Source organism: Protopterus annectens, chromosome 8.part0, assembly GCF_019279795.1.
Source record: "Protopterus annectens isolate FY-2018-M chromosome 8.part0, PAN1.0, whole genome shotgun sequence".
Lineage (NCBI taxonomy): Eukaryota > Metazoa > Chordata > Ceratodontiformes > Protopteridae > Protopterus > Protopterus annectens.
The window spans coordinates 66719874-66741785 of record NC_056741.1 but is presented as its reverse complement, the minus strand read 5'-3'; the positions used below and the strand labels follow the sequence as shown (position 1 = coordinate 66741785).

The window sequence follows — 21912 nt, the reverse complement described above, 5'->3', positions numbered from 1 at the left end:
TAACAGTATCAAGGGATAGGTTTTTCAGTATGTTTATGAGAAGTTGGTGGTTAACCATGTCGAAGGCTTTGGAGAGATCAATAAAGAGGGCTGAGGATAGAGTGTTGTTATTGCGATTTTTATTTATACAGTCGGAGAAGGATAAAAGGGCAGTAGTAGTACTGTGAAATGGCCTAAAGCCATGTTGGCAGTTAGCTAATAAGTTGTTATCTATTAGGTGTTTTAACAGTTGCATATGAATGCATTTCTCCATGATATTTGCCAGAGGAGATGGTATGGCAATTGGTCTGTAATTGGATAGTTCCCTAGAATTTCCACCCTTATGAAGAGGGATAATGTGTCAATCTTACAAATGGAAGGAATAGCACCCTCAGAGATTGTTCTGTTAATCAGAATGGAAACTGGGTAGGCTATGGCATTTGCTGCTTTTTGTAGATATTCTGCAGGAAGGAGGTCAGCTGCAGTGGTGCTAGGTTTGAGTTTTTGCAAAAGGGTATGGATAAGGGATGTAGGGATGGGTTTGAGATGAAATGGGGGAGGTAAGGTGGTATTGGAGGGTGAAGGAGATGAGCTGTTGGGAGATAGTTGATTGGCAAGAGACTGAATGGTCTCAGTAAAGAAGGTATTAAAAGTACTTGCAATTTGCTTTGGATTGTCCTGATCAGCACCAACAGGTGGGGGAGTGACAGTACGGCCTGGGTGTAAGAGAGCATTTATACCTGCCCATAATTTTTGGGGTTTACTTTGCTGGGTATTTTGGAGTTGAATGTAGTACTTTCTTTTATCTGACAGTATTGCTTTTTTTGTGTCATTTCTTAGCTGTCTGAACTTTATGTGATCTTCTTGGTTTTTAGTAGTATGCCATTTGGTCCAGATTTTATTTCTGAGTAGCATTTTTTGTTTTGTCTCTTTTGAGAGCCAGGGGGCAGGTTTGTTCCTAGTTTTAATGGTCCTTTTTGGAGCATGGAGGTCAAGAATATTTAGAAATTTACTATTAAAGTAGATTACCACTTCCTCTAGGATTAGACTTTTGAGGGGTGACCAGTTGCATGCTTTAAGTTCATTTTGGAAAATATCAGGGTTAAAATTTTTATTACTCCTGATTGCTCTATAGGTAATTGGATTTGGGATGTCAGTCTTGACTCTAATTATGAAGGTGAGAGCATGGTCACTTATATCCTCAGGGAGAGTCCCTACATGATAACTTTGTTGATGTCTATTTATTAGTATCCAATCTAGGGTACTTTCAGTGTTATTGTGTTTATTGGTCCTTGTGGGGGAACTTATAGTTTGAGTAAACCCATGTAGATTAAGATGGGTAGAGGGCGGTTGAGAAGTACAGCTTTTCCAATTAATATTAAAGTCTCCGAGTACTATTGTTTCTTGGGAATAGTTGGCTGATAGCCAATTCAGGATATTTTCAAGGATATTATAGTTATGCCCTTGGGGAAGGTAGACAGCAATAATATATATGGACTTATGGTTATTGAGTTGGATTTTGGAGATAAGTATTTCTTCATTACTAGTTAGAGGGGGCTTAGGCTTAACTTTATAAATTCTATCTTCTTTTTAGGGACAGCAGGCTGACTATCAGAAACACTGCAAGCAGTAATACACACATCATCTAAAGGAGACAGAACAAGAGGAGTGAGTGCAGGTTCTGGAAAATCTTTCTGTAACAACTCATAGTATTTTTCTGAGGGATTAAAGACCTCAGTGTTCATAGGTTCATAGGTTCATAGGTTCATACTAGGCTATCTGCCCTAGGGCATTTATAAGCCTAGCCAGAGTGTGTGTGGCTTTCACCACCCCTTAGGATGAGAATACTATACCCATTAGTTTGCTGTGCCTCTGTCCAGCAGTGACACAGAGATGATTCCCGGGGTAAACCTATGATCTCCCATCCACTCGTCAAGATTTCTCTTGAACAGCGTCAGTGAGGGGCTCTGCCTCACATGGACTGAGATTCTGTTCCATAGTGTAGGGAGTCTCTGGGTGATGAATCTGTCCCTCCAGCACGTCCTATTTATATCCATGTTGAGGTTTAAGTCTCTTGCTCTCGTGGCTCTGGTGGATTTGGATTTTTTGAGGTGGAGCATGTCCATTAATTCCGGGTTGGACATGGCCTTGTATGTCAGGCAATGATCACCTCTGAGCAGACGGTATGCGACTGAATGGAGCTGGAGTTTCTTCAGTCGGGCAGCATATGACATATGTTTGAGCCCCTTTATCCTTTTGGTGAGTAACTTTTGGGGTCTTTCCAACTGCTGCAGGTGTCGGGTAAGGTACATTCTGAATGGGGCGTTGTACTCCATCATTGTTCTGATAAGTGAAGAGTACAGGGGTACAATGACCTCTCCTGATCTGGATGTGAATCCCTTCATGATCAGGTGGGCAATGTAGAAGGTCTTCCTAACCACTTTGGCAATGTGAGTGTCAAAAGAGGGGTTACTGTCAACTTGGGTCCCCAGGTCCCTGATAACTTCTTCTGTGTTTAATGGATTACCACCTATGTGGTAATTAGGGGTTACCTTGTTTTTCCCAAAGGGTATGACTATACATTTTTTGGCATTTAGCTTAAGACCATGGCTCTGGCACCAGTTATCCATTTCTATGAGACTTCTCTGGAGGATGTCTGTGTCTGATGGAGTGTCAATTATGGTGCCCAGTTTGCAGTCATCTGCAAATTTTGTCAGCCACAATCCCCCTATGTTTGCCTGCACTTCAGAAAAATAAATGCCGAACAAGAGGGGCCCAGGACTGAGCCCTGTGGGACACCGCTCGTGACCGGCTTAGAGTCTGACATGGCACCAGCAACTCTAACCCTGTGTGTTCTGTCCTTGAGCCAGTTTGCAACCCATCTTGTGACATATGGGTTTACATCTAAGCTGGTGAGCTTTTCTATGATGCCCGAGTGGGGTATTGTGTCGAACGCTTTTGCTAGGTCAAGGTAGGCTGTGTGAACTGCCTTACCCTCATCAATGGCCTTAGAGACTGTTTCGAAAAAGGCAACCAAGTTCAAGAGGCAGGATCTGCCCTTGACAAAGCCAAATTGGGTAGGATCCAGTGTCTGTAGGTCCCCAATGTCTTTATTTATGAGTTCCATTATGATCCTCTCCATAGCTTTGCAGACAAGGCTCGTCAAGCTTATGGGGCGGTAATTCCCAGGGTCCGTAGAAGCACTGCCTTTGTGGAGTGGGACCACAGTTGCCGTACGCCATTCTTTGGGTACGTATCCTGCAGTAAGGCTAAGATTAAACAGCAGCCTTATGTGTGGGTTTAGTTCCTCATTGAGTTCGTGTAGCACACAGCCGGGGACACCGTCCGGTCCCATTGATGCTGTGTTTTTTGCTTTAGAGAGAGCAGCTCTCACCTGGGCATCTGAGATGTTTGGGAGGCTAGACTCTGGTGGGATAGATATTTCTCCTTTTGGAGGGGAGGGAGGGGAGAAATTTGCACTGAACCTGTCTGCCAGTATGTTGGCAATGTCTGTGGGTTCAGTGATTTTTGTATCATTTTGGACTAATTCTGAGCATATCTGGGAGTTTCCACCCAGGTTTCTAACATAGCTAAAGAGGGCCTTATGATTGTTTTTTGTGTCATTAGCGATTTTTCTCTCAAAGTTGGCCTTGGATGAAAACACTGGCACATTCTAGCAATAGTTTCAGAGAAAGAGAAACCCTGCATGGGGAAAATCGGAAATCTGAGGAAAGAAAATCACTGTGTCCATCCCTGCATCTTCCTGTTCATATTCAGAATCTTCAATATCTTCAGGAGAAGAGGCATCCTTCTTTTTTCCCCAAAAACTACTTTACAAGAAGGACAGCCTTAATTAAACTCTGAGCTAGACCCAGTAAACTATTCCTATCCAAACAAATCTGAGGAGTACAACCTAACACCCTAATAATGGGCGATTTCAACTACCCCATCATTAACTGGGAAAACTACTCATGTACCAACTCTTGTGCTCAATGTTTTCTGGATTTCATAAATTACAATGCCTTGGATCAACTTATCCACACCCCCACCAGGGGCAGCAATATCCTAGACCTGATGATTACCAACATGGGCAACCGGTGTTCTACACCAGAGGTCAATTTCTCGTTGGTCAGATCCGACCACAGGCAAATCACACTAGACATCCACATCCCTCCCCCACCCCACATTAGGGAAACCACCATAAAAAATTTATCCAAAGCCAACTTCACACTTCTTAAGACAGAACTGGCAAACTTCACGACACCCATGAAGATGGACAATAGAGGTATGACTGCTGAATCCTATACAACTATACTTTATAAGCACTTACATGAGTGCATGGATCGTGCAATCCCTATCAGAACCAAGATGCTATCCTCCAAAAAAAGGAAGCCAATCTCGTGGTCCCCTGCTATAAACAAACTCTACAACAGAAGAAAGAAACTGTTGCAAAAAAGAGCAAAATCCCATGATTGCAGGAACTCCATGGTCAGCCTGAGTAAGAAGCTGAGATCCCTCATAAACTCCTCCAAAGCTAGTTATGAAAACAAAATCGCCACTGATTCTAAAGACAACCACAAAGCATTCTACAGCTATGTCAAGAATTGCAATGGCAACACTCAGATCTGCTCTGAGTTACAGCACAATGGCACTAAATATACAGAACCAACTGATATTGCCAACATCCTGGCAGATGGGTTCAGTGCTAACTTTACCCCTCTCTCATCCCCTAAAGGGCCCATATCTATACCAGAAGAATGCAAAGTACCTGTAATCATGGCTGCACAGGTAAAAAAACACACTCTCCAAAGCCAAGAACACAGCATCCATGGGACCTGACAACATCCCAGGCTGCGTTCTACATGAACTACAGAACGAACTGGCACCCCACCTAAGTACCATGTTCAATCATAGCCTCACCTCAGACTTTGTGCCCACTGAATGGCACACAGCAAAGGTTATCCCACTCCCCAAAGGGGGAGTCACCATGGACCCCGGGAACTACTGCCCCATTAGCCTGACGAGCCTGGTCTGCAAGGCTATGGAGTGTATCATCATGGAACTTATAAACAATGACATTGGTAATCTCCAAACTCTGGCCCTACCCAGTTCGGTTTGTAAAAGGCAGATCATGTCTCCTAAACCTGATAGACTTCTATGAAGTGGTCACCAAAGCTGTAGATGAGGGTAAGGTGGTACACACAGCCTATCCAGATCTCACCAAGGCTTTCAACACCATCCCCCACTCTGGAATTACAGACAAACTCTCTAAACTAGGTATAAATCCATATGTCACAAGAAAGTAGCAGACTCTAAATCCAACTTCAGACCAGTGACAAATGGAGTAGTACAGGGTTCAGTCCTAGGTCCTCTCCTGTTTGGTATCTATTTCTCTAAAGTACAGGCTAACACAGAAGGTCTTTGGCTAACAAAGTTGGCAGATGACTGCAAACTAAGAGCCATAATCAAAACTCCTAATGATGCGGACATCCTACAAAAGAGGATTACTGGCCTTAAACAGATGCCCTATGCAGACTGTCTGAAAATACTCCAGCTTTACTCCATCGCATATTGCCTACTCAGAGGCAATCTCTGCCTAACATACAAAGCGATGTGAAACCCAGAGCTGTTGGACATGCTCCACGTAAAGAAATCCCAATCCCTCCAAGCTACATGCTCTAGGGACCTAAATCACCACAATAAACAGAACATGCTGGAGAGATAGATTCCTGTCCCAGAGACTTCCCATACTCTGGAACAAACTACCTATCTATATCAAACAAAGCTCCTCATTAGCACTCTTCAAGAAAAATCTTGATGACTGGATGGGAGATAGGAAATTCACCCCGGGATCACTTCTGTGGCTGTGCTTGACAGGGGCACAAGAAAATAATTTTCTTGGGTGGCAAAAGCCAGGGTACCGTTTGGCTAGGCTTATATAGGCCCTAGGGCTAATAGCCTAGTACCTACCTATGAACCTATGAGTAGATATATGCTTGGTTTTCTATTTCTTTTTGAGATGCAAAATGGAGCCAACAGTGTTAATAATGGCGACAGCTGTTTCCCCAGGGATGGGCACAACATTCTGATACAAAAGGGAGACCTTCCCTGTTCCCTCTCCTAAAACTGGAAATAATGGTTCTCCCTTGCAACCAAGGTTACCCCTAAAGCTGCAGAGGATGTGGCTAACCTCTGGTCCATAGCAGCTGTAGGTGCTACTCCAGAGGGAACTGAAGTAAAAGATGAGTGGTGAAAGAACTACCTACATCAAAGGCGGAGGTGTGTGCATATTCATTAAGGATATCCACACCTCCAGGCTAGTTCCTCAGCATAATGCAGCTGAGGTTATCCAAGTGTAACTAACTCTGGGCAAAACTGCAATCCAAATTGTAGCTTGCTAAAGATCACCCACCATGCCCCAGGATTCCCACTCCTCTTTTCTTGATGTACTGGTAAATATTAGGGTTCAACCAAACACCCTAATAATGGGCGATTTCAACTACCCCACCATTAACTGGGAAAACTACTCATGTACCAAGTCCTTCGCTCAATGCTTTCTGGAACTCATAAACTCCAATGCCCTGGATCAACTTATCCACACCCCCACCAGGGGCAACAATATCCTGGATCTAGTCATTACCAATATGAGTGACCGGTGTTCCACACCTGAAGTCAACACCTCATTGATCTGCTCTGACCATAAGCTAATTACCCTAGATATCCACATCCTGCCTCCACCCCCCATTAAGGAAACCATGGTAAAAAATTTTTCCAAAGCCAACTTCATGCTTTTTAAGACAGAAGTGGTGAACTTCATGACACCCATGCAGATGGACAATACATTTACGACTACTGAATCCTACACAATTGCACTTTATAAGCACTTACATGAGTGTATGGATCGTGCTAGCCCAACAGAACCAAGACGCTATCCTCCAAAAAAAGGAAGCCAATCTGGTGGTCCCCTGCCATAAACAAACTCTACAACAGAAGGAAGAAACTCTTGCAAAAAGAGAGTAAAATCCCACGAGTGGAGGAGCTCCCTGGTCAGCCTCAGTAAGAAGCTGCGATCCCTGATAAAATCCTCCAAAGCTAGTTATGAAAACAAAATCGCCACTGATTCTAAAGACAACCACAAAGCATTCTATAGCTATGTCAAGAATCTCAATGTCAGCACTCAGATCTGCTTTGAGTTACAGCACAATGGCACTAAATATACAGACCCAAATGATATTGTCAACATCCTAGCAGATAGGTTCAGTGCTAACTTTATCCCCCCTCTCACTCCCTAAAGAGCCCATCTCTATACCAGAAGAATGCAAAGTTCCTGTAATCACGGTTGCACAGGTAAAATCCACACTCTCCAAAGCCAAGAACACAGCATCCATGGGACCAGACAACATCCCAGGCTGCGTACTACACGAACTACAGAACAAACTGGCACCCCACCTAAGTACCATGTTCAATCATAGCCTCACCTCAGGCTTTGTACCTGCTGAATGGCGCACAGCAACAGTTTTCCCGCTCCACAAGGGGGAAGCCACCACGGACCCCGGGAACTACCGCCCCATTAGCCTGACGAGCCTGGTCTGCAAGGCCATGGAACGTATCATCATGGAACTTATAAACAAAGATATTGGTAATCTCCAAACTCTGGATCCCACGCAGTTTGGGTTTGTAAAAGGCAGATCATGTCTCCTAAACCTGAGAGACTTCTTTGAAGCAGTCACCAAAGCCGTAGACAAGGGTAAGGTGGTTCACACAGCCTATCTAGATCTTGCCAAGGCTTTTGACACCATCCCCCACTCTGGAATTATAGATAAACTCACTAAACTAGGTATAAATCCCTATGTCACAAGATGGGTTGCCAACTGGCTCACTGTCAGAACCCACACTGTGAAAGTAGCAGACTCCAAATCCGACTTCAGACCAGTGAAAAGTGGAGTACCACAGGGTTCAGTCCTTGGTCCTCTCCTGTTTGGTATCTACTTCTCTGAAGTACAGGCTAACACAGAAGGTCTTTGGCTAACAAAGGTCACAGATGACTGCAAACTAGGAGCCATAATCGAAACCCCTAATGATATGGACATCCTACAAAAGGGCCTCACTGAGACAGATGCCTGGTGTCAAAGCCATGGCCTCAAGCTCAATGCCAAAAAGTGCATTGCCATCCCCTTTGGTAAAAACTTCGTACCCATGAACTACAACATAGGCAGTAGTATACTTAACACTGAAAGTGTGATAAGAGACCTTGGGACACAGGTGGACAGTAGTCTCTCCTTTGATAATCACATTGCCACAGTAGTCAGGAAATCCTTCTACGTGGCAAACCTCATCACAAAAGGTTTCTCATCCAGAAAAAAAGAGGTCATTGTTCCCCTCTACTCATCACTCATTAGACCCATTATAGAGTACAATGCCCCTTTTGGTATGTACCTCACAAGGCATCTACAACAACTGGAAAGGCCACAGAAATACCACACAAAGAATATTACCAGCCTCAAACAGATGCCCTACGCAGACCATCTCAAAAAACTCCAGCTTTACTCCGTCGCATATCGCCTACTCAGAGGTGATCTCTGCCTAACATACAAAGCTATGTCAAACCCAGAGCTGTTGGACATGCTCCACTTAAAGAAATCCCAATCCCTCTGAAATACAAGCTCTAGGGACCTAAACCTTGTCACCAGATTAAACAGAACATGCCGGAGGGATAGATTCCTGTCCGAGAGACTTCCCATACTCTGGAATAAACTACCTATCTATATCAAACAAAGCTCCTCATTAGCACTCTTGATGATTGGATGTGAAATAGGAAATTCACCCCAGGGATCACCTGTGTGGCTCTGCTCGACAGTGGCACAGGAAAATAATTTTCTTGGGTGGCAAAAGCCAGGGTACCTTTTTGGCTGGGCTTGTATAGGCCCCAGGATGGATAACCTAGTACCTACCTATGAACCTGTGAACCATGGGACCGGTAGCCTGTTCCACTCTTAAGATTTATTTTATTTATTTTTATTTTACATTTGTTGACCAGGCTAGTCTATCTGAATATATGTCCATTTTCAATAGAGGCCCGGGGAGAAAAGCTCCAATGAGTATTACATTGTAATATGGATGGAAGATGGAAAAAAGTGCCTCTTGCCTGAGGAAGTATGATGAGAAACAGGAACCTCCAAAGAAACTCGTGCACGAAGGAGTATAAATTCTTTATTCCACAATGATGATGCAGTTAAGCGCTTTCAACTGGAACCCAGTCTTCTTCAGAACAGTTAAAAAACCCCCATAACATCATATATATACGTAAACCAATTCACTCATTTAAAAAAGTGCGCCAAAACACATAAAGGTACAGTACATATTCAGCAACATTTTACTAATACATCAACTCTGTTTACCCAATTACAGGAAGATGTGTATATATTAACTTCCCCAATACCTTAGACATTGTCACAAGCACTTATTAATTCAATAATCAACAATTATGATGATGAATATATAAAAATATATATAAAAAATATATGAGATATAAAATTTATAAAAATATTTATAATATTTAAAAAATGTATTTAATGTGTTTAAGTCATGAGTTCTAATTCAAAAATGATGCTTAACCTGGATATGAAAAATCCATGTGTTAAAAGACTTGTAAATCATTCTAAAGTGTAATCACAAGAAACTGAAAAACTAATATAGTAGCACAATAATTTATACTAAGAGAGGACCAAAAAAGGCTTAATACTAATAGACTCGTTTAGTCCAGGGGGTCTTGTGGCATCTAATAAAATCTGCCATCTACTCTCCAAGGCAGCTAATTGCATCTTCCAATTCCCCCCAAATAATGAATACCTAATTGTGTCTATAATAGCGAAGCGAAAAGTATGCTCTGCACCATATTCGTGGATATGTTTGTACAAAGCATTCTTTGTGTCCTTCCTCTGAATACGATAAAAATGCTCATATATACGCTTTTTAAAAACTCTTTCAGTCTTGCCTATGTAGTACATAGGGCAAGAAAGACATGTAGCTATATATATCACCCGATTTGTATTGCAATTCCCGGTTCTAGTTTTAATACAGGTAGAGTTGATGTTTTTAAGTCGAATATATCTAGATTCATTAATATGCTTACACTGTTTACATCTGCCACATTTGGTTGTACCTTTGTACATGTCCATTGTGGCAGTGTGATAGTTAGCTTTCTCTAGTATTCTTTTTAAATTAATGCCTGTCTTATATACAAATTCAGGGGAATTTCCAACAACATGTTCCAAGTTCGAACTTGTAAGAATATTCCAGTGTTGGCGTAAGATGTCCTTAATTAAGCACGTGTGTGGTGTATAGGTCAGAATACAGGCACGACCAAGGTAACTGGATATTTGCCCTTCATCTTTTCCATTTAACACGTAATTTCCCAATAAAGGGGGGTATTTCTTACCCCATTTATTACCCACAAAATTTGTAATGTCCTGGAGCATGTTGTCCGGGTATCCGCGATTACTAAATAATTCTCTAATAGTGTCAAGTTCTGTTCTCATCACTGATTCAGTCGAAGACATCCTCGCTGCACGGATACACTGCCCCTTGACAATATTTTTAAAAATGTGGGGGGGATGATTGCTGGTGAAATGTAAATAATCATTGGAAAATGTTGGTTTACGGAAGATCCTTGAGGTAAATTCATGTTTATCCAGACCAACCAAGACATCCAAATAAGCAATGTCCACAGTACTGGTTTGGTGGGTAAATTTCAAGAATGTAGAAGAATTGTTGATGAAGGACATAAATTCTTGTAGTTAACTACAAGAATTTATGTCCTTCATCAACAATTCTTCTACATCTGGAGCGTTTCTCCCTGGGCCTCCACTGAAAATTGGCTCGTTCCAAGTCAGACTTTCTCGGTTAACAAATGTTAAATAAATAAATATTTTTTTAGGGGGGAGAGGACTGCAATGGGCCTGTAGTTATTAAACTCTGTAGTTATGAAACTCTGTAGATGTGCCGTCTCTGTATATAATGATGGATTTGTTTCAGATGGCAGGCCATATTTTTGGATACAGATCTGTTTACCAATATAGAGACTGGAAAAGCAATTGCATCTGCAGGCATTTTAAAGTAGTCTGATGGGAGTTATTCAGCAGCTAGGGTGGGTAGCTTTAGCTTACGTAGGAGTTTTTTTAATGGTGGAGGTAGGTAGTGGGCTGAAGTCAAACAGCTGAGGATATTTAGCAGAGGCTGCTGGTACAGAGAGGGTAGCAGAAGTATTACTGTTTGTGAGGGACAATATAGTCTGTATAAAACAGTTGTTAAACTATATAGGAATTGAATAAATATTATTGTTGGATGTAGTGGTGGGGGTGGTAATTTGGCCTAGATGAAAAAGCTTGTTGATGGATGCCCAGAAGAGTTTTGGGTTGTTTTGATGTTTATTTTGGGGGGCTGTTATATGTTTGCCTGTCATGCTTTACTTGGCATTTTGTCCTGTTCATTAACTGCCTGAAAAGTTGAAATGAATTTTGTGTTCTATTTTTCAGCTGCTCTTTCCATACTCTGTCCTACTGTAGCATTCATTTCTTAGTTTCTTTTGTTAGCTGTGGTGTGGGATTGGATTTGACCCTTTTAATATATACTGGGGCAAGTGTATTGAGATTTTTTTGGGAGTATCTCATTGATGTGTGAGCCAGTAGGGTCGAACAGCAGAGATCTTGGTACTGAGTAGTTGCCGGACACCAACAGTTCTTATGCAGCCTGTGACTGTGTATTAGCTGGGGTTGTTTTGGTCAGCACTGACAGAGTGCGAGTAGAAATGGATATCTACCATGATTGCACACTTTGTCCTTTCAAGAATGGACTTCAGGCTTGGAAGACAGTTGCTGGACAGTGATGGTTCCTATGCGGCCTGTGACATGTATTAGCCTGGGAGGGCTTGGGCAGCGCTTGACACAGTAAGAGCACAGATGGTGATTTGCTCCAATTAGAGGCGAGGGGCTCAAGAAAAGGCTTGCATTCAGTGTGAATTCACAGATGGTATTTGAATGATCACTGCTGTAATAACCGCTTCCTCCCTCCACCCCCCTTTTTTCTTGGTGTTTTTTATGCCAAGGTATGGACATTTATTTTTTTTGATGTTCCTAGCATCCTCACTTCAGGGCTCAGTCTCCCTGGCTCTACTGGCATGAAAGCTCTCGAGGGCTATGCACCCAAACTTTTCTTTTGGTCAGCTCGGCTTGAGCTGCCTGACAGTTTGGGTGAATGGAGGGTGCCCTGAAGCTTTGAATGCTGACCGGCTGTTATGTCCTACACAGGATATTTTCTATATAGCTATGGCTACTGCAGCAGTAATAAATATGATGAATGTCAGCACTTACAAAACGTTGACAAATGACAAAGATTATGTAGCCTGACACAGTAAGATAACCCCTCCGCCGAGTTCGATTATGTAGCCTGACACAGTAAGATAACCCCTCCCTCGAGCTCAGTTATGTAGCCTGACACAGTATGATAACCCCTCCCCCGATATCGATTATGTAGCCTGACACAGTAAGATAACCCCTCCCCCGAGCTCGATTATGTAGCCTGACACAGTAAGATAACCCCTCCCCCGAGCTCGATTATGTAGCCTGCTACAGTAAGATAACCCCTCCCCCGAGCTCGATTATGTAGCCTGACACAGTAAGATAACCCCTTCCCCGAGCTTGATTATGTAGCCTGACACAGTAAGATAACCCCCTCCCCCGAGCTCGATAGCCTGACACAGTAAGATAACCCCTCTCCCGAGCTCGATTATGTAGCCTGACACAGTAAGATAACCCCTCCCCCGAGCTCGATTACGTAGCCTGACACAGTAAGATAACCCCTCCCCTGAGCTCGATTATGTTGCCTGACACAATAAGATAACCCCTCCCCCGAGCTTGATTATGTAGCCAGACACAGCATGATAACCCCTCCCCCGAGCTCGATTATGTAGCCTGACACAGTAAGATAACCCCTCCCCCGAGCTCGATTATGTAGCCTGACACAGTAAGATAACCCCTCCCCCGAGGTAGCCTGACACAGTAAGATAACCCCTCCCCCGAGCACGATTATGTAGCCTGACACAGTAAGATAACCCCTCCCCCAAGGTAGCCTGAGACAGTAAGATAACCCCTCCCCGAGCTCGATTATGTAGCCTGACACAGTATGATAACCCCTCCCCCGAGCTCGATTATGTAGCCTGACACAGTAAGATAACCCCCTCCCCGAGCTCTTATCTTTTCACTTCTTGGTTACAAGAAAGCAATGGTTTCTTTTTTTTAAACTTGCAGTATTGTCTCTAACAACTGGAGAGATGACTAATGTCAGATAATTCCTAACTCAGTCTAAAACTGAAACCAGTAATTAAGTACAGAAACATTTGTGCCAGCATATCTGGTAAATGATATGTTGTTAGCCATGGGGGTGGGAGGTTGGTATAATGGTTAAGGTGCTTACCTTACAAACAGAAGGTGCAGGGTTTGCTTCTTACATGGGTAATTGGCTAGCTTAAAATGGCCCGCAAGGGCAGTTAGCGTAGTACTAATCTATGAACCTATGAAACAGAGACACTGTAGTTCAGTTTAGAGATGAAACAATACCCACTTCTCACTCAACTAGTACATTTTTAAAACAGATGACATGCTGTAACACTTGTATTAATTTTCTAAAGTCTGTCTATAACATTAACTTGAAAAAATAAGAATATAAGCCATTTTTCATGTGCAGCAAACCTTCTACACAGAACGGTACTGTAGATCTTCGGAGAACGAAGCCACAAATTGCACCTTCCTCTCTCTACCCATGTTCTTTAATACCATCAAACATTACCTTGTCAAGAAGTTATTTTTACTTAATAATATTAAGAAATCTTACTTTAAGTAAGGATGCATGTCCATTTCTGACCGGAAGATTGGTCGTCGACGAATGTAGCGACAATAACCAGTTGTGATGTTTCTCTGGATGAATCCCTTCAAATTGATGTTGTAATTCTTGCCATTTGCCACAAATGCATGATTCCACATTCCCTTTTCAAAGGCTGCATTTAGTTCAGTCGCAAGTGGCTGTGGAAAAGTACAATCTTATTAGTCTGTTTACAATGTTCTGGCCGAATATACTTTCTTACCATCCTGTCACTCTAGTCTCAAGGCAGAGAACATTATCCACAGACTTGGTGTACATTTGTGTTCTGGTAGGCAACATGGGATTTTGACAGCTAACCCAAAACAGTCAGTATATCTATCTCTCTCTCTATATATATATATATATATATATGTGTGTGTGTGTGTGTGTGTGTGTGTGTATACGGTAAATCCCTTAATTATTTAATATAATTAGCAGCTGCAGAGTTGGAATGCTGGAATATTTGTTCATTTTATTTATTTTTACTTATTATGTTCATTTATCAAAGTAGTATCGTGGGCTTACGTGATGAAAATTCATCCCCAGGGTGGGACTGCTCAAGTGTTGGAGTCCACCAGGGCGGGACTGCTCAGGTGTGTGTGGGACTGCTCAAGTGTTGGAGTTCCCCAGGGCGGGACTGCTCAGGTGTGTGTGGGACTGCTCAAGTGTTGCAGTTTCCCAGGGCGGGACTGCTCAGGTGTGTATGGGACTGCTCAAGTGTTGCAGTTCCCCAGGGTGGGACTGCTCAGGTGTTGGGAGTTCCCCAGGGCGGGACTGCTCAGGTGTGTGTGGGACTGTTCAAGTGTTGGAGCTCTTCAGGGCAGGACTGCTGAGCTGTGTGTGGGACTGCTCAAGTGTTGAGAGTTCCCCAGGGCGGGACTGCGCAGGTGTTGGAGTTCCCCAGGGTGGTACTGCTCAGGTGTGTGTGTGTGGGACTGCTCAAGTGTTGGAGTTCCCCAGGGTGGGACAGCTCAGGTGTGTGTGGGACTGCTCAAGTGTTGGAGTTCCCCAGGGCAGGACTGCTCAGGTGTTGGAGTTCCCCAGGGCGGGACTGCTCAGGTGTGTGTGTGTGGGACTGTTCAAGTGTTGGAGCTCTACAGGGCTGGACTGCTGAGCTGTGTGTGGGACTGCTCAAGTGTTGAAGTTTCCCAGGGCGGGACTGCTCAGCTGTAGGCATTCCCATTTTGATTGCCACTTGCAAGGGGTGTGGTGGCACATTTACATTAGCTATAATTAATAGGGGTGCTAATCACATGCCAGTGTCAGTAACATATGCCAGAGAGCACAGACTAAAGTTTTGGAATATTTTAATTTAAGAACACATAACTGCTATCATATTTTAATTTACTTATAGGCAACTGACTCTCATATGAGCAGGTATACTCACTAGAATTCTACCAAAAGAACAGAGACCTCTCCAAAGTACAGTTATGTACACTTACCGTAAATGTAGATGTTCGATTGTATTCACTGTTGAAGTCATCACGTTTGAGTTATCCCTGCCAGGGTAGCCCTTGGCTGGCCAAATACCACAGGCTTAGTATTTCTGCATTGGTTGCTGTCGCTTCAGTACTGATGTCTGGTCGTCAGTAGTAAAAAGTAAGGCAGCCAACATCATTACATCAGTTTTTCTTGCCCTAACCTGTCAGGACCTCCCAATTAGGAGGTAGGTTCTGGTGGAAGAACCCTACCAGTAGAAAGTAGATACCAATAAGTCTCTTGTAAGGAAGGAGAAGAGAAAAGAGGAGGATGGAGGGAAGGAAACCAGGACTGCAACAGTGAATACACTCAAACATCTACATTTATGGTAAGTGTACACAACTGAACTATGTTCTTCGTGTTTCACTGTTGCAGTCATCATACTTGGGTTGATTCCCAAAGCTGAGGAAAAGGGTGGAGGCAGTCAAGGAAACTAGGGCTGGCTTGGATGCCCTGCAAGAATGCAGAGGCAAACCCTGCCCTGGATTTGGAGAAAAGAAGCAGGTGGTAGTGTTGTTAAAAGTGTGAACAGATGTCCAGGTGACAGTCTCCAGGATGTCCCTGGTGGGGACTCCTTTGAGGAAAGCTGCAGAGGTGGAGGCTGTTCTGGTGGAGTGAGTTCTGACACCCTTGGGGAAAGGCTTTCTGTGTTGTTTGTAGCAGAAATGGATGCAGTGTGCTATTCATTTGGAAATGGTTTGTTTGGAGATGGCTTTGCCTTCTGCCCGGTAGCTTTTCCAACACAAAGTTAAGGTCCCAAGCTGGGGTTGGTGCTCTTCTGTGTGGCCTCATGTCGCTAGCCCCTCTTAGGAACTGTTTGATCAAAGGGTGTGGGAAAAGGGGCTGCTCAGTGGGAAAATGATCAGAGATAGCAGAGGCATACATTTTAATAAAGTAAAAGGAGAGACCAGTGTGTAGCAGATCAGCTAAATAATCCTGGATGAGAGGGAGGGAGGGCTGTGTTGTATTATCTCCCTTAGCCTGAATCCAGGTGCAGAACCTTTTCCATTTGTCCGCATAAGACTTTCTATTGCTAGGGCATCTGGCCTCACATACAACATCTAGAACCTGTTTACTGAGACTGGCAGATTGATTGGGGTTTAGGGAATAAGCCAAGCTGCCAAACTGAGGGTCTACAATTGGGGATGCATGAATTCCCCTTTCCTCTGGGTCAGGAGGTTTGGAATCTGAGGAAGATGCCAAGGTGGCAGTGGGGACAGGCTGTGCAGCAAGGGGTACTAGTGCTGGCGAGGCCAGTCTGGAGCTATAAGAACTGTCCTTGGTTTTTCTTCCCATATTTTGAGCAGTACCCTGGGGATGAGAGGAAGTGGAGGAAAGGCACAGACCAATAGACTGAACCAGGGGAAGGACAGGGCATCCACTTTCCAAGGCATGCAGTGATGTTCCCTGGTGCAGAATTTTCTGAGCTGATGGTTGGTGTGGGAGGCAAAGAGATTCACCCTCAAGGTGCCCCATTTCTAAGTTATTAGTGTGAAGGTTCTTCTGTTGAGCTGCCGCTCGTGGGGTTCCAGAAGATTTCGGCTTAACTGGTCTGCCAGTGAGTTGAGAGAACCCAGCAGGAATTGTGCTAACAAGTGGAGTTGCATGGCAGAGGCTGTGTGCCAAAGGATCGTGGCCAGCCTGCATAGGGGATAGGAGTGAGTTCCTCCCTGCTTGTTGATATACCACAACACAGTGGTGTTGTCTGTTTTGATGAGGAGCGCCCCTGGAGGGAGAAGGGGCTTGAAAGCTATCAAGGCGTGCTGGACAGCCATCATCTCTTTTTGGCTGATGTGCAAAGGGATTTGCTGTGGGCTCCATTGGCCCTGCATGCACCTGCCATCCAGGTGTGCACTCCAGGCATAGTCTGATGCATATGTGGTGAGGGTCTGGGTGGTGTGTGGTGGTGGGAAAGGTAGTCCCTTGTTGTGGGAGCATGCTGTTGCCCACCAAAGAAAATCTTTTCTGAGGCAGGGGAATTATAGGTATAAGAGTCTCCAGGTCTTGAGAGTGTTGACGCCAAAGGCTTTTTAGGTACCATTGAAGTTTCCTCATATGCAGTCTGGCATGTGGAATGAGTAATATGCAAGATGCTATGAACCCCAGAGCTTGCAGGATTTTCCTTGCAGATAACTGGGGTCTGGTGGCTAGTTGAGAGAAGTAGGCTGTCAGGAAAATTTGCTTTTCTGGTGTAAGGAATGCCATCTGGGATGCTGTGACCAGGCTTGCTCCTAGGAATATAATCCTTTGGGTGGGCACCAGTTTGGATTTATTTTCATTGATTTTGTACTCTAGGGAGATCACATGGGACTTTACAAAGGCCAGGTGCTTGAGCAGCTTTTCCTGGCTGTCTGCCTGAGTTAGGCAGTTGTCTAAGTATGGGTAAATCTGTATATTCCTTTGTCTGCAAAAGACAATGGCCAGAGCCAGGCAGTTTGTGAAAACTCTGGGAGCAGTGGATAAGCCAAAGGGAAGCGCAGAGAACTGAAAGTGTTGAGATCCTGCCCTGAGATATTGTCTGTATGTTTCCCTGATAGGAATATGGAGGTAGGCCTCCTTTAGATCTGGGGTGGCTAGCCAAACTTGGACAGCATGGGTAGCAGCTGCTGGAGGGTGAGCATTTTGAAGTTTGGGTTCACCAGGAAGGTGTTTAGAATGGATAGATCGAGGGTGGGGCACCAGGTGCCATCTTTTCTGGGTACCAGAAAGTCTGGAGTAGAAATCTTGGCCTTCCTGTTCTGCAGGAACGTGCTCTACTGCCCTCATAGAGAGCAGGGAAATGACTTGCTTTTATGCCTCTGCCCACTGGTCTGGAGGAAGATATGGGAACCCTTTTGGGGTTGGAAGGGTGTGGAAAGAAAATCTGTATCCCTGGGACACTGTTGAGAACCCAGCGGTCATTGGTAATGGTGGCCTTGGTGCTTGTGTGAAAGGAGAGTTTTCCTCCTAGGGGTAAGTTAAGGTGAGCAGAGGGAGGGGTAGGTGAGTCATTGTGAGTTCTTACCATAAGTGGGTGTCTTAGAACTCCCTGGTTTTGAAGTGAAGGTAGTCCACTGTTTAGATCTCTGCATTCCCTATGGCTGCTGTTGGTGGGGTCTGGCCTGAACTGGCTTAGTGGGAACAGGAAAGTACCAGTGCTTGGTGGGACAATGCCTGCTGAACCTGAGAGGTTGGACCTGTAAGGAATCCTTAACTTTCTACATAGATTTTGCTTTTTCAAGACCTCTTCGGCCTTAGTGCCAAATAAGTTGTCTCTGTGAAAGGGGGCATCCAACAATTTAGATTTGACATGGTCTGGCAAGGGTTGCTCCTTAAGTCATGCATGCCTTCTAATGACAGATTTGGTGACTGCTGCCCTGCAAGAAGCTTCTAGGGTGTCAAAACCACAGTGCAAGGTTTATTTAGTTACCTGACTTGCAGAATGCATTAACTCTTGTAACTCATTAGATTCTGCACAAGCAGGAAAGGAATAATTTTTTTGTTTGAGGAGTTCCAGAGTATGCTGCTGAAATGTTAGCATATGGAACTGACAATTTAGTGCCCTGATACCAAGGGTAGCTGAGGTGTACACATTTTTACCCCATCTGTTTAGTGCTTGGGAATCCATGTCTGAGAGGGTGGGATTCTTAGAAAAGGTTGCTTTAATCCCTTTAGGGCCTTGAGAAATTACCTCAGGGTCAGCAATAGGATTTTTAAAAAGAAATTTGTGTGAGTCAGGGACTCTGTAGTACCTGTCTGGCTTTCTGAGTGCAGGAGGAAGGGTGCCAGGGGTCAAGTTGGATTCCAGGAAAACATCTTCCATAACATCCAGGACTAGGGGGAATGGCCAAGGGTCTGTGCTGTGGAAGATCTAAGAATTAACTGAGTCTTTTTTTAGACTGAGGGTAGTCCTGACTCTCCCATTGGAAATGCTCCCTTAAGGTATAGGTTCATAGGTTCATAGGTTCATACTAGGCTATCTGCCCTAGGGCATTTATAACCCTAGCCAGAGTGTGTATGGCTTTCGCCACCCATATTAAATTAATTTTGCTATGCCCTTTTTCGAGGTTAGTATACTGTGCCTCTGTCTAACAGTGACAGAGAAGTGATACCCGGGGTAAACCTACAATCTCCCATCCACTCATCAAGATTCCTCTTGAAGAGAGTCAATGAGGGACTCTGCCTAACCTGGAATGGGATTTTATTCCAGAGTGAAGGGAGCCTCTGGGTTATGAATCTGTCCCTCCAGCATGTCCTATTTATTTCAGTGCTGAGGTTCAAGTCCCTCGAGCGCGTAGCTCGATGGGATTTGGATTTTCTGAGGTGCAGCATGTCCATTAATTCCGGGTTGGACATGGCTTTATACATCAGGCACAGATCGCCTCTGAGCAGGCGGTATGCCACTGAGTAGAGCTGGAGTTTCTTTAACCGGGCAGCATACGGCATCTGTCTGAGCCCCTTGATCATCTTGGTGAGGTACTTTTGGGGTCTTTCCAATTGCTGCAGGTGTCTGGTAAGGTACATCCCAAAAGGGGCATTGTACTCAATTCTGGGCCTGATGAGGGATGAGTAAAGAGGCACGATGACCTCCCCTGATCTAGATGTGAATCCCTTCATGATTAGGTGGGCTATATAAAATGTTTTTCTAGCCACTTTGGCCACATGGTTGTCAAATGAGAGATTGCTATCAACTTGGGTCCCCAGGTCCCTAATTACTTCTTCTGTACTTAATGGATTACCACCTATGTGGTAATTTGTGGGCACTTTGTTTTTGCCAAAGGGGATGACTATACACTTTTTGGCGTTTAGCTTGCGGCCATGGCTCTGGCACCAGTTGTCTGTTTCTATGAGGCCCTTTTGGAGGATGCTTGTGTCGGCTGGAGAGTCTATTATGCCCAGTTTGTAGTCATCTGTGAACTTGGTCAGCCACAGTCCTTCCATGTTGGCCTGTACCTCCGAGAAATATTTACCGAACAAAAGAGGTCCCAGGACTGAGCCTTGTGGGACGCCACTTGTAACTGGTTTGGAGTCTGACATGGCTCCAGCAATTCTAACCATGTGGGTTCTGTCCTTGAGCCAGTTTGCAACCCATCTAGTGACATAGGGGTTTATATTTAAGCTGGTGAGCTTATCTATAATGCCCGAGTGGGGTATTGTATCAAAGGCTTTTGCGAGGTCCAACTAGGCTGTGTGGACCACCTTCCCCTTGTCAATGGCCTTGGTGACTGTTTCAAAGAAATTGACCAGGTTCAAGAGGCAGGATCTGTCCTTAACAAAGCCGAACTGGGTAGGATCCAATGTCTGCAGGTCCCCAATATCTTTATTTATAAGGTCCATGATGATTCTTTCCTGAAGGGTTTACCCAAGGGAAAAATCCTCTGGGGTAGAGGCTGAAGGAATGGAATCCTCTGCGTCAGAATCCTCAAAAGTAGAGAGGGGTTGCATGTTTTCATATTCAGATGCATCAGAGTCAACTGACTCTTCTTCAGAAAAAACTACAGGGGACAGATCTCTTTTCCTTTTGGAGGGGGTAGCTTGGCTTCCCCTGATCAGCATGACAAGGTCTTCTGCCATTTTAAGCATTTGGCTCCTCAGTTTCTTGGGTGTGGTTCATACCCTGGGCCTAAGAAACTTGGTCGTTTTTGAAAGAACAGTAGATGCGAAATAATTTGTCGGTTTTTGTCAAGAATCGGTAGTGCAAAGGACTTCTTTGGAAGCCGGTGCCTGCATGGTGGCTCCAGACCCATCCAAGGTAGAGATGACCACAGGAACCTTAGTCGAAGAAGAGTCATGCATACTGGACTCTGAAAGGGTCTTGGTAGCAGCCTGCGAATCCAGAAAAGCGGGCATCAGGGGCTGCAAAAGCACCTCACTGAGGACCGGATAACTGACGACTAGCTTAATGTGAGCGTCTTAGGTAGGTTTGGACCTGTGCAGTCTGTCTGTGTCTTTATCTTTACTCTTTTTCAGAAGATCTGCTGTCAAATGGCTTACTGAAGCCATATCAGAGTTCGAGGATTGCAAGTGAAAATATCTAACTACAATAAGGACCCGATGATGGATAGTTCTGGCGTTGAACAAAGCACAGAAGCGACAGCGAGGGACGTCGTGGTCTGGGCATAAACAAGTTATGCAGTAAGAATGAAAGTCTCGGTGTGGCATTTGCTTTCCACAAGTGAGACAACTGCTAACTTTTTCTGACATCAGTTAGTGCAAGAAAAAAGGATCCCCAATGGGGTACTTAGCTTTAGAAGACTTCAGCTTGAATTTAGCAGAAGAAACTCTGGTAGCGGCCGACTTGTGCAAACTGCTTCTGCTTCAGGCTCCACAGCAAGAAAGACTGATGTAATGGTGTCATCTGCCTTACTTTATACTACTGATGACCTGAACGTCAGTACTGTAGCGACAGCAACCGACACAGAAATACTAAGCCTCTGGTATTAGGGCCGGCCGAGGGCTACTCTGGCAGAGATAACCCAAGTGTGATAACTGCAACAGTGAAACACGAAGAACATCTGCTATTCATTCAAGTGCACAAATCCAGAAAAAAAAGGTATTAAT

The 21912-nt window shown here is 44.3% G+C and overlaps 1 protein-coding gene across 2 annotated transcripts in view; it reads right to left on the bottom strand.

Moving 5' to 3' along the window:
- The window catches only part of LOC122808650 (protein mono-ADP-ribosyltransferase TIPARP-like), a 519303-nt gene that overhangs the window by 194092 nt on the left and 303299 nt on the right, over window positions 1-21912 (bottom strand). For both annotated transcript variants that reach the window (XM_044079621.1, XM_044079622.1), the window contains exon 4: window positions 13867-14054. In XM_044079621.1, coding sequence (XP_043935556.1) covers window positions 13867-14054 — 188 coding nt within the window. The remainder of the gene's footprint in view (window positions 1-13866; window positions 14055-21912) is intronic.